This window comes from Cheilinus undulatus, linkage group 11 (assembly GCF_018320785.1).
Source record: "Cheilinus undulatus linkage group 11, ASM1832078v1, whole genome shotgun sequence".
NCBI classification, from domain to species: domain Eukaryota; kingdom Metazoa; phylum Chordata; class Actinopteri; order Labriformes; family Labridae; genus Cheilinus; species Cheilinus undulatus.
The window spans coordinates 45,537,030-45,550,432 of NC_054875.1; the positions used below are offsets into that span (position 1 = coordinate 45,537,030).

Sequence of the window (13,403 nt, forward strand, 5' to 3'; positions counted from 1 at the left end):
CTGTGTTTGAACCAACAATGTTGACAAAAATTTTAATTAATCATTCTTTGCTCATTATTTTTATAGCAAACTCTAATGTAGTATTGGAATGCCCTCTAGTGGTACTAATGAACATTTAAAATAGTTGACTTAAATCAAGAATGGTGATCTGTAATAAAACCTTACCTTGGTGTAATGATCAAATGAGGTTGCAGTTGCAGCAGAATTGAGTAAAAAGGCATCTTTAAGATGAAACAGGAGAATATATATATATATATACACACCTCCTGGTTGTTTGCAGTCTCTTTTAGCTCACAATGTGTACAATTTTCATTTCAGTCTTCAGGAAAATCCACTGTACTGTCTGTAAACAGTCCTAAACTATAAATGAACTGTCCTCGAATGTTAACTTAAGGTTTGTGGACTTAGGGCTCCTTAGGACTATTTAGAAAAGCCATATGTTGAAAGACAACATGTCACTTTGTTGTATAAATATCATTTTAGGCCAAGTTAGCAGCAGAGCTTTAGGCCAGACTTTGTCTGTTCTATGCATATAACCAAGGCTTGTATGGGAACCTGGTCACCTGGGGACATTGAAATGTAGAGCTGTGTGTCATCTGCATTGTTATGGTAATTATATTTTCTTGTTTACTGTGATCTGAGCACATGGAAGCATGCAGATGTTAAACAGAAGAGGCCCCGAGATGGAGTCTTGGGGGCCCCACATACAATTTTTTCTGTTCAGATTTAAAATTTACCCATTAACATAAAATAGTACCTGGCCTTTCAGAATCATCCAAACCAATCTAATTAAAAAAGGGTTATGTTATGATGATTACAGCGTACAGCTCACAAAAGTCAAAAAGCCACTATCTCAAAATATTACAATATTGTAGAAAAGTCCTATTTGCAAAGGTTTCTTGAGCCTTCATTCTCTCACTCGTTCAGTAAACACAACAACAATCATGAGGATGACTGCTAAGTTAACAGATGTCCAGAAGAGAGTCATTGACACCCTCTACAAGGAGGGTACACCAAAGAAGGCCACTGCTAAAAGATCAGGCTGTTCTCAGAGGCTGTATCAAAGCAGATTCATGCAGAGTTGACTGGAAGAGAAGAGTGGTAAGACATGGTCCACATCCAACAGGGATGAGCTCAGCCTTCAGAGTACTGTCAAACAAAGCAGATTCAAAAACTTAGGGGAGCTTCACAAGAAGTGGACTGAGGCTGGAGTCAGTGGATCATGAGCCATCACACAGCTCAGTCCAGGAAATGGACTACAAGTGTTGTGTTCCTAGTGTCAGGTGGATCCTGAACCACAGACATTATAAGCTTCTCATCTGGGCCAAGAAGAAAAAGAAATGGGCTGTTGATCAGCGGTCTAATGAAACCAAACTTTGCATTTCGTTTGGAAATCAAGGTCCCAGAGTGTGGAGGAAGATCTGAGAGTTACAAAATCCATCAGTTCTTGAAGTCCAGTGTTTTCAGTTTGCACAGTCAGTGATGGTTTGGGGTCTGTGTCATCTCCCACCTTTGGTCCACTGGTCTTTATCAAGTCCAGAGTCAGTGCTGTCACCAGTCCAGCAGGGGATTATAGAGACCCTCATGCTTCCATCTGCTGGGAAGCTCTAAGGAGACACTGAATTCATTTGAGCACTGATTTACTGTGATTGATTGCCCAGCCAACTGGTCTGACCTGAACCCCACAGAGAGCTTCCGGGGAAATGTGAAAAAGAAGAAGAGAGACACCAGACTCAACAATACAGACGAGCTGAAGGAGCAACCTGGGCTTCATAACACCCCAGCAGTGCCACGGACTGATCGCCTCCATGCCATAATGCATGGATACAGCAAGTTGTGCAAAAGGTGCTCCAACCAAGTCCTGAGTGATGAATGAGAATACATTTTCCAGGTCAACATTTCTGTATTGTAACACCTTTTTTAATCGTGTTTTGTGATATGCTAACATGTTGAGAAGGTGGATTTGTTGTGAGCTGTAAGCCATAATCAAAAGGTATGGAAATATTTCACTTTGTGATGATGACTCTAGAATACATGGAAGTTTCACTTCCTGAATTTAATCACAGGAAAAAAATGAGCTTTTTATGATATACTCATTGTTTTTAGATGCACCTCTCTCAGAAAACACTCTGAGCTGGGATTAAACTGGTGTGGAAAGTCAAAATGTTATTTATAAGGAATGCATTAACTCTAAGCTGAGCATCTGTGAAGCTGGTTAAAATGAAAAGAGGCGAGACAAACTCTTAATTCAGCATTTATTTAATCAGAGCTGGCTTTCAGTCTGATATCAGTGATACCAATGAGACTTGACATCATTGAACATGTAACATCATGGGAGCGGAAACATCCTCATGTCACGTGTGTGAGCACACAGGGCAGGTTTCAATGGTGCTTCTCACAGAAGAAAGCCATCTTCGTGTGACACGGCAAATCGTTGATATAATCCATACCTGTAAAAAAAAAAAAGAAAGAGAATACATCAATGGCAGTAAAGTTTTCTCTTGGTGTTTCTTTCCTTTCAAAATAAAAGACTATGTAGTGTTCCTTCAGTGATACACCATCAAAATATGATAAAGTCAGACTGTAAATTATCAGCAGGTCCCACCACAGACTGTCATTTAAACTCTGAATACCTAAATGTGATATCCTTGATTAGAGTTGTCAATTTTCAAGTACTGTTACGGCCTCTGATAAGGCAAAGTCAGAGTTGTTTAGGTGAATCCTGTTTTTGTTTGGACCCTCTCTCACCCTGATTGTGTTGCAGGTCTGCCACACCTCCCCCGCCCCATTCTGCCACACCTCAGGAGTCTGCAGCAGCTGAGGCTGATCTGGCTCATCTGAGAGCTTACAAAAGACACCTAAGATAGAGCTTCAGTCTCTCTCCTTCCACTCCTGAGCCATGATGTGTGTTGACCTAAAAGTTGAAAGCTTGCTCCTGTTGCATCTGATTAAACCAAACAATTTTAGTTAAAGACAGAGGAAGGGTAGGGGAATCTCTGCCATTTTTGTTAGGTTTTGGTTTTCTCCTGTTTTGTGGTCAGTTAGGTAGTTTAGAATGGTATTTTAATTTTGGTACAGATAGTCTAGGTTGGTTCTTTTGTAGTTAGATTTGGGGTTTTTGTTTGTTATTTTGGCCTTTGAGTTCCCCGAAGTCAATACTTCCATTTTCGTTTTTTCGTTAGTCAACTCTTTGTTAGCAAGCTTTTTCCTTTGTTCACCTCTTGGTCAATTAAGGGTTAATTTTGTTATTACTTATTGTCCTTGTAAATAAATATTTGAAACTTTTGTTTCTAGTTGGGAGTTTTTTGTTAGTTACTCTTGTTTGGTTTTATAAACTTATTATGTTACTCCTTTTGGTTACCCCTAGATTACAAAAAAGGTCATAACAAGTACCTTTAAGGTTTATATGCATGCAGTTCTCGTTTCCACCAGCATTGTTGGGTTGTCCTCTACCCCAGTGTTTGAAGTCAAAATGGGAACCATCACTCCACAGCCACACACCCTCCTGAAACATACAATAAAATGAAAATCAGCTTATATATATATATATCCAGTATCATGGATAAGGAAAGTAACCGTGTCACTTCCTGTTTGTTTCTACTCCTACCTTTACTGCATCATAGCCTCCAAGCCAAGCCATTACATGCTGGCCAGTCAACTGATGAACGGTGTTTCTGAGAAATTCATACTCCTCCTTGGTGTGGACAGATGGCAGATTTCCACCCACAGTGGTGCAGTGACGCTGAGAGAGGAGATAGGGGACAGAAGAGGGAGGCAAAGTGAATATTTGGACAACGAAAACTGTGCTGCTTTTCTGCAACATCATGACCTGAACAATGCTGAAGCACTCGCAGTGGTGTTACGCTGCAGCAGCTGCAAAAAGATGCTATCTTAAAACACACCTCAGCATCAGCCCAATCCATCGGGCTGAAGTGGAACAAGTAGCAGCTCTTCCCAAAATGCATCCACCCATTAGGGCACATGTGGCAGGCTTCTATAAGACAAAGTCAAATTAAAGGAATTTGAGTTCCTGAAAGGAGTCAGAAAGTCCCAACCACGGTTCAGTGAGGATTTTACTTAAACATTTCTGAGAATTACCAACCTGCACTCACATGCCCCTGTGAAACAAAGGAAAACCCCATTAGTGCTGAGCTCATCTTACCATTTTACTTTGAATTAAAAGTATAAATGTGTAAACAACTCATGGGGTGTTTGTTCTGTGTTAATATTTAGAACAAAATATCTTAGAGAAGTAAATCATCAATGAGAAAATGACTTACATTTCCAACCCACAGTCCACTGGCCAAACAAAGGACCACGATCACCTGGAGACCTGACATGATCTGTGGAAAGAAGCTGGAAATAAATGACTGTGAAGCATAAATATGCATTTTTTCGAACAAGACCTAACATGAAAAATCCAAACAGCAGTTTCATTCTGTCTAATAGAAACAGATTTATCTTAAGGAGTAAGCACCAGGTTAAATGTTTTCAATAGATACAGGTTATGAATGGTGGCCCATGAGGAAAGATCAGAAGGTGAGCCTTACCTTACTGCAATGTAGCACTAGAAGCAGAGCCACTGAGTCTTTGAGACTTAAACTAAGAGTTTTTATACCCTTTCAGGCTGTTTGTCTTCGAGTGAACGGTTTTGTATGATTTTTGGAATGGGAAATAAGTAAATATAAGATCTTCTGGGGGGAAAAAAAAACAAACATCAAACATGGTATTAGCTAAAGGGTCTGCGCTTTGTTGTGTACATTCTTCTCCATCAACTCACAGGAAACAGACACTCAGGTCCCTTTGGGTTATGTTCTTAAGGAAATAGCAGTGAGAGCCTTCACCTTTATCCATGAAGGTCTCAGTTACTACACATCATTTGTAATTCTATATAAAACTTCTTTTTGTATGCCTTTTTGTAAGATCTGGGCATGGCAGTGCCTGTAAATAAATCCATTGGTCCAACACATTTGTCTATGTCAACAAATGAGAAAGGTCAAGGCCAAATCTGTTTACAGAGCGCTGTTAGACAAAGACAAAGTAAGACAAAGTTTAAATAAAAACAGACCACAAAATGATTTCAGAGTAAAAAAACATCTACAGATTACAACAAACATGGAGTTGAAAATCTGATTTTTATGAGTGTTTATAATGCCGATGATCCCTGATTGGGGTTGAAAATCAGTTCGATTGAATTTATGCATTTTTTCCCAATCTCAGTTTGTTACACAGGAGCATCTCAATGAATTAGAATAATATCAAAAAGTTGATTTATTTTAGTAAATCAATTCAAAAAGATAAACTCATATATTCCAAAGATTCATTACACATAGACTGATATTTTCAAGTGTTTAGCTTGCAGCTAAAATAAAAATAGAAAAAAAATTTAGGATCTCAGAAAATTAGAATATTGTGAAAAGTTCAATATTGGAGACTCATGGTGTCACACCCTAATCAGCTAATTAACTCCAAACACCTGCAGAGGTTTCCTGAGCCTTCAAATGGTCTCTTAGTCTGGGTCAGTAGCCTACACAATCACAGGGAAGACTGCAGACTGGAGTCAGTGGAGCCATCACACAGACCAGTCCAGGAAATGGACTACAAGTGTTGTGTTCCTAGTGCCACGAGGATCCTGAACCACAGACATAAGCTTCTCATCTGGGCCAAGAAGAAAAAGAACTGGACTGTTGATCAGCGGTCCAATTAAACTAAACTTTTGATTTCATTTGGAAATCAAGGTCCCAGAGTGTGGAGGAAGATCTGAGAGCTAGGGAATCCTTCAGTGCTTGAAGTCCAGTGTTTTCAGTCTCCACAGTCCGTGATGGTTTGGGGTCCATGTCATCTGCTGATGTTGATCCACTGGTCTTTATCAAGTCCAGAGTCAACACTGCCAGCCGTCCACCAGGGAATTGTAGAGACCTTCATGCTTCCATCTGCTGGGAAGCTCTAAGGAGACACTGATTTCATTTGAGCACTGATTTACTGTGATTGATTGCCCAGCCAACTGGTCTGACCTGAACCCCACAGAGAGCTTCCGGGGAAATGTGAAAAAGAAGGAGGGAGACACCAGACTCAACAATACAGACGAGCTGAAGGAGCAACCTGGGCTTCATAACACCCCAGCAGTGCCACGGACTGATCGCCTCCATGCCATAATGCATGGATACAGCAAGTTGTGCAAAAGGTGTTCCAACCAAGTCCTGAGTGATGAATGAGAATACATTTTCCAGGTCAACATTTCTGTATTGTAACACCTTTTTTAATCGTGTTTTGTGATATGCTAACATGTTGAGAAGGTGGATTTGTTGTGAGCTGTAAGCCATAATCAAAAGGTATGGAAATATTTCACTTTGTGATGATGACTCTAGAATACATGGAAGTTTCACTTCCTGAATTTAATCACAGGAAAAAAATGAGCTTTTTATGATATACTCATTGTTTTTAGATGCACCTCTCTCAGAAAACACTCTGAGCTGGGATTAAACTGGTGTGGAAAGTCAAAATGTTATTTATAAGGAATGCATTAACTCTAAGCTGAGCATCTGTGAAGCTGGTTAAAATGAAAAGAGGCGAGACAAACTCTTAATTCAGCATTTATTTAATCAGAGCTGGCTTTCAGTCTGATATCAGTGATACCAATGAGACTTGACATCATTGAACATGTAACATCATGGGAGCGGAAACATCCTCATGTCACGTGTGTGAGCACACAGGGCAGGTTTCAATGGTGCTTCTCACAGAAGAAAGCCATCTTCGTGTGACACGGCAAATCGTTGATATAATCCATACCTGTAAAAAAAAAAAAGAAAGAGAATACATCAATGGCAGTAAAGTTTTCTCTTGGTGTTTCTTTCCTTTCAAAATAAAAGACTATGTAGTGTTCCTTCAGTGATACACCATCAAAATATGATAAAGTCAGAATGTAAATTATCAGCAGGTCCCACCACAGACTGTCATTTAAACTCTGAATACCTAAATGTGATATCCTTGATTAGAGTTGTCAATTTTCAAGTACTGTTACGGCCTCTGATAAGGCAAAGTCAGAGTTGTTTAGGTGAATCCTGTTTTTGTTTGGACCCTCTCTCACCCTGATTGTGTTGCAGGTCTGCCACACCTCCCCCGCCCCATTCTGCCACACCTCAGGAGTCTGCAGCAGCTGAGGCTGATCTGGCTCATCTGAGAGCTTACAAAAGACACCTAAGATAGAGCTTCAGTCTCTCTCCCTCCACTCCTGAGCCATGATGTGTGTTGACCTAAAAGTTGAAAGCTTGCTCCTGTTGCATCTGATTAAACCAAACAATTTTAGTTAAAGACAGAGGAAGGGTAGGGGAATCTCTGCCATTTTTGTTAGGTTTTGGTTTTCTCCTGTTTTGTGGTCAGTTAGGTAGTTTAGAATGGTATTTTAATTTTGGTACAGATAGTCTAGGTTGGTTCTTTTGTAGTTAGATTTGGGGTTTTTGTTTGTTATTTTGGCCTTTGAGTTCCCCGAAGTCAATACTTCCATTTTCGTTTTTTCGTTAGTCAACTCTTTGTTAGCAAGCTTTTTCCTTTGTTCACCTCTTGGTCAATTAAGGGTTAATTTTGTTATTACTTATTGTCCTTGTAAATAAATATTTGAAACTTTTGTTTCTAGTTGGGAGTTTTTTGTTAGTTACTCTTGTTTGGTTTTATAAACTTATTATGTTACTCCTTTTGGTTACCCCTAGATTACAAAAAAGGTCATAACAAGTACCTTTAAGGTTTATATGCATGCAGTTCTCGTTTCCACCAGCATTGTTGGGTTGTCCTCTACCCCAGTGTTTGAAGTCAAAATGGGAACCATCACTCCACAGCCACACACCCTCCTGAAACATACAATAAAATGAAAATCAGCTTATATATATATATATCCAGTATCATGGATAAGGAAAGTAACCGTGTCACTTCCTGTTTGTTTCTACTCCTACCTTTACTGCATCATAGCCTCCAAGCCAAGCCATTACATGCTGGCCAGTCAACTGATGAACGGTGTTTCTGAGAAATTCATACTCCTCCTTGGTGTGGACAGATGGCAGATTTCCACCCACAGTGGTGCAGTGACGCTAAGAGAGGAGATAGGAGACAGAAGAGGGAGGCAAAGTGAATATTTGGACAACGAAAACTGTGCTGCTTTTCTGCAACATCATGACCTGAACAATGCTGAAGCACTCGCAGTGGTGTTACGCTGCAGCAGCTGCAAAAAGATGCTATCTTAAAACACACCTCAGCATCAGCCCAATCCATCGGGCTGAAGTGGAACAAGTAGCAGCTCTTCCCAAAATGCATCCACCCATTAGGGCACATGTGGCAGGCTTCTATAAGACAAAGTCAAATTAAAGGAATTTGAGTTCCTGAAAGGAGTCAGAAAGTCCCAACCACGGTTCAGTGAGGATTTTACTTAAACATTTCTGAGAATTACCAACCTGCACTCACATGCCCCTGTGAAACAAAGGAAAACCCCATTAGTGCTGAGCTCATCTTACCATTTTACTTTGAATTAAAAGTATAAATGTGTAAACAACTCATGGGGTGTTTGTTTTGTGTTAATATTTAGAACAAAATATCTTAGAGAAGTAAATCATCAATGAGAAAATTACTTACATTTCCAACCCACAGTCCACTGGCCAAACAAAGGACCACGATCACCTGGAGACCTGACATGATCTGTGCAAAGAAGGTGGAAATAAATGACTGTGAAGCATAAATATGCATTTTTTCGAACAAGACCTAACATGAAAAATCCAAACAGCAGTTTCATTCTGTCTAATAGAAACAGATTTATCTCAAGGAGTAAGCACCAGGTTAAATGTTTTCAATAGATACAGGTTATGAATGGTGGTTTATGAGGAAAGGTCAGAAGGTGAGCCTTACCTTACTGCAATGTAGCACTAGAAGCAGAGCCACTGAGTCTTTGAGACTTAAACTAAGAGTTTTTATACCCTTTCAGGTTGTTTGTCTTCGAGTGAACGGTTTTGTATGATTTTTGGAATGGGAAATAAGTAAATATAAGATCTTCTGGGGGGAAAAAAAAACAAACATCAAACATGGTATTAGCTAAAGGGTCTGCGCTTTGTTGTGTACATTCTTCTCCATCAACTCACAGGAAACAGACACTCAGGTCCCTTTGGGTTATGTTCTTAAGGAAATAGCAGTGAGAGCCTTCACCTTTATCCATGAAGGTCTCAGTTACTACATATCATTTGTAATTCTATATAAAACTTCTTTTTGTATGCCTTTTTGTTAGATCTGGGCATGGCAGTGCCTGTAAATAAATCCATTGGTCCAACACATTTGTCTATGTCAACAAATGAGAAAGGTCAAGGCCAAATTTGTTTACAGAGCGCTGTTAGACAAAGACAAAGTAAGACAAAGTTTAAATAAAAACAGACCACAAAATGATTTCAGAGTAAAAAAACATCTACAGATTACAACAAACATGGAGTTGAAAATCTGATTTTTATGAGTGTTTATAATGCCGATGATCCCTGATTGGGGTTGAAAATCAGTTCGATTGAATTTATGCATTTTTCCCGATCTCTGTTTGTTACACAGGAGCATCTCAATGAATTAGAATAATATCAAAAAGTTGATTTATTTTAGTAAATCAATTCAAAAAGATAAACTCATATATTCCAAAGATTCATTACACACAGACTGATATTTTCAAGTGTTTAGCTTGCAGCTAAAATAAAAATAAAAAAAAAATTTAGGATCTCAGAAAATTAGAATATTGTGAAAAGTTCAATATTAGAGACTCATGGTGTCACACCCTAATCAGCTAATTAACTCCAAACACCTGCAGAGGTTTCCTGAGCCTTCAAATGGTCTCTTAGTCTGGGTCAGTAGCCTACACAATCACAGGGAAGACTGCAGACTGGACAGATGTCCAGAAGACAATCACTGACACCCTGCAGAAGGAGGGTAAGACACAGAAGGTCATTGCTAAAGAAGCTGGCTGTTCACAGAGTTCTGAGCACATTCATGGAAAGTTGAATGGAAGGAAAAAATGTGGTTTAAAAAAGCTGAACAATCAACAGGGATAACCGCAGCCTTGAGAGGGTTGTGAAAAGAAGCCCATAGAGACAAAGCCAGAGGCGTCTTACCAGGTCTAAGGTCAAAAAGGACTAGACTGTTGTGGTCTCAGTGGTCCAAAGTCCTCTTTTCGGATTGAACTTAATTTCATTTGGAAATCAAGGTCCAAGAGTCTGGAGGAAGAGAGGAGAGACAGAATCTAAGTTTCTTCAGGTCCAGTGTGAAGTTGGGGAGACATGTCATCTGCTGGTGTTGGTCCACTGTGTTTTATCAGGTCAAAGGTCAGCACAGCCATCTAGCAGGAAGTTTAAGAGCACTTCATGCTTCCCTCTACTGACAAGCTTTATTGAGATGCTGATTTCATTTTCCAGCAGGACTTGGCACCTGCTCACACTGCCAAAAGTACCAAAACCTGGTTTAAGGACCATGGTATCCCTGTGTTTGACCTAACAGATGTCCAGAAGAGAGTCACTGACACCCTCTACAAGGAGGGTAAGCCACAGATGGTCACTGCTGAAAGATCAGGCTGTTCTCAGAGGCTGTATCAAAGCTGATTCATGGAGAGTTGACTGGAAGAGAAGAGTGGTAAGAAATGGTCCACATCCAACAGGGATGAGCTCAGCCTTCAGAGTACTGTCAAACAAAGCAGATTCAAGAACTAAGGGGGGCTTCACAAGGAGTGGACTGAGGCTGGAGTCAGTGGAGCCATCACACAGACCAGTCCAGGAAATGGACTACAAGTGTTGTGTTCCCAGTGCCACGAGGATCCTGAACCACAGACATAAGCTTCTCATCTGGGCCAAGAAGAAAAAGAACTGGACTGTTAATCAGCGGTCCAATGAAACTAAACTTTTGATTTCATTTGGAAATCAAGGTCCCAGAGTGTGGAGGAAGATCTGAGAGCTAGGGAATCCTTCAGTGCTTGAAGTCCAGTGTTTTCAGTCTCCACAGTCAGTGATGGTTTGGGGTCCATGTCATCTGCTGATGTTGATCCACTGGTCTTTATCAAGTCCAGAGTCAACACTGCCAGCCGTCCACCAGGGGATTGTAGAGACCCTCATGCTTCCATCTGCTGGGAAGCTCTAAGGAGACACTGATTTCATTTGAGCACTGATTTACTGTGATTGATTGCCCAGCCAACTGGTCTGACCTGAACCCCACAGAGAGCTTCCGGGGAAATGTGAAAAAGAAGGAGGGAGACACCAGACTCAACAATACAGACGAGCTGAAGGAGCAACCTGGTCTTCATAACACCCCAGCAGTGCCACGGACTGATCGCCTCCATGCCATAATGCATGGATACAGTAAGTTGTGCAAAAGGTGCTCCAACCAAGTCCTGAGTGATGAATGAGAATACATTTTCCAGGTCAACATTTCTGTATTGTAACACCTTTTTTAATCGTGTTTTGTGATATGCTAATATTTTGAGATTGTGGATTTTTGGTGAGCTGTAAGCCATAATCAAATGGTATTAAAATATTTCAGTTTGTGATGATGAATCTAGAATACATGAAAGTTTCACTTCCTGAATTAAATCACAAGGAAAAAAATGAGCTTTTTTTAATGGTACACTAATTGTTTTTAGATGCACCTCTCTCGGAAAACACTCTGAACTGGGATTTTATTCAACTGTAATGATAATGATACAGGACCAATACCCATGGAAAATACTCATACATGGACCAGCAGTCATACTCCTCAGTTCACATTACAGCCCTTTTCTATTATGAAGTAGCTATTGCATTACAATCCATCAATCCTAAGGAATCAACAGGAGCAAATAACCTGGATCCATTTTTCTTGAAACTTTCATCCCCACTCATAAATGAGCAAATTACTCACATATTCAACCTGTCAATATGTTCTGGTGTCTTCCTGTCTGTTTGGAAATCCACTCTGGGGACCCCGTTATATAAAGATGGAGAAACAAGTGATCCTAATAATTATCGCCCAACATCCAAATTACCCTGTCTGTCTATAATCCTGGAGTCGTTGGTTAACAAACAACTCAAACATTTCTAATAACTCTGTTTTAAGCCCCCATCAGTCTGGTTTCAGAGCAAAGCACAGCACCATCTCTGCGGTCACTGTGGTTATTGATAGGATTGTTTCCAATATGGATAAGAGGAGGTGCTGTGCTGCTCTTTTTATTGATTTATCCAAAGCGTTTGACACAGTTGATCATGGTCTTTTAATCCAGACACTTAGTAACATTGGGTTTGATTCAATTGCTTGTAACTGGTTTATGATTATCTTTTTAACAGATCACAGTGTGTAAAGGCTGGAAACATCCAATCTGAGTTTTTATATCTCACAAAAGGTGTCCCACAAGGATCTGTTTTGGGCCCTGTTTCATTTACTATTCATATTAATAATGTTTAATCTTTAGCAGACTGTGATTTTCATCTTTATACAGATGACATTATCTTACATTGCTCTGATGTTTCTGCACAGCTGGCTGTAGTAAAACTTCAACATGCTTTTATTGCTCTTAAAATTGTACTTTATGAAAGTAAAACCAAATATATGATCTTTTCCAAAGCTAGAGATATTGATTTTAAAAGTCTTAAACTATCCACACTTACTGGTTACAGTATTGAAAGGGTATCTGTGTAGAAGTATCTTGGTATTTGGATAGATGAATCTTTTACATTTAAACAGTATATTAAAAATTTCATTGGCAAACTTTGGCAGAAACTTGGGGTTTTATATAGAAATAAAGCTAATTTTCCTCCTAAGTGTAGGAAAAGTTTATTTGAGGCTATTTTTCTGTCTGTATTGGATTGTAGTGATATTGTCTATAGACACAATGCTGCTTCCACACTCAAACCTCTAGATCACTGCTCATCAACTGGCGGCCCGGGGGCCATATCAGGCCCCCCAAAACTTTCTGTCCGGCTCCCAGAAGATCATTAAATTCAGAAAAGGAGGAAAAAAAGATGTTGTGGTTTTAAGAGTATCCCTTGGTGTTAAATGTCTGCAGCTGTTAAATCCATCCCACAAAAAATTAATATTGAAATAGTTTGAGAATGACTCAACATTTTATCTGTTTTTGCTGAAATTTACTGTCATAATCAGTAGATATTTAAAAAAGGGTTAAGGTTGACAGAAGTGCTGCAAAAATGACCAGATAAAGTGTTGAAAAGAGGTTAATATGTGGCAAAAATTGGTAAAAGAGAAAAAAAGGGGCAAAGAGTATCAAAAATTGGTTACAAATGACAAAAAATAGTGCAAAAAAGTAATGAAAAGGGGTTAAAAAGTGGCCAAAAAAACAGCATATAAGTGGCAAAATGGATAAAAGAGTGGCACAAAGGAGATATAACATGCATGAAAAGTGATTTAAATGGGTTAAA

General features: G+C 39.5%; 3 protein-coding genes across 3 annotated transcripts in view; all 3 read right to left on the reverse strand.

Moving 5' to 3' along the window:
* The window catches only part of LOC121517796 (tubulin alpha chain-like), a 1,079,624-nt gene that overhangs the window by 142,327 nt on the left and 923,894 nt on the right, over positions 1 to 13,403 (reverse strand). The gene's annotated exons all lie outside the window — the stretch shown is intronic.
* LOC121517032 (galactose-specific lectin nattectin-like) lies at positions 2,383 to 3,983 on the reverse strand. Its single transcript, XM_041798532.1, has 4 exons — positions 3,903 to 3,983; positions 3,608 to 3,742; positions 3,394 to 3,505; positions 2,383 to 2,450 (listed from the first exon to the last, which is right to left on the reverse strand). The coding sequence occupies exons 1-4, from the start codon at positions 3,981 to 3,983 to the stop codon at positions 2,383 to 2,385; spliced, it is 396 nt and encodes a 131-aa protein (XP_041654466.1).
* On the reverse strand, positions 6,722 to 8,322 carry LOC121517033 (galactose-specific lectin nattectin-like). The gene is made up of 4 exons (XM_041798534.1): positions 8,242 to 8,322; positions 7,947 to 8,081; positions 7,733 to 7,844; positions 6,722 to 6,789 (listed from the first exon to the last, which is right to left on the reverse strand). The coding sequence occupies exons 1-4, from the start codon at positions 8,320 to 8,322 to the stop codon at positions 6,722 to 6,724; spliced, it is 396 nt and encodes a 131-aa protein (XP_041654468.1).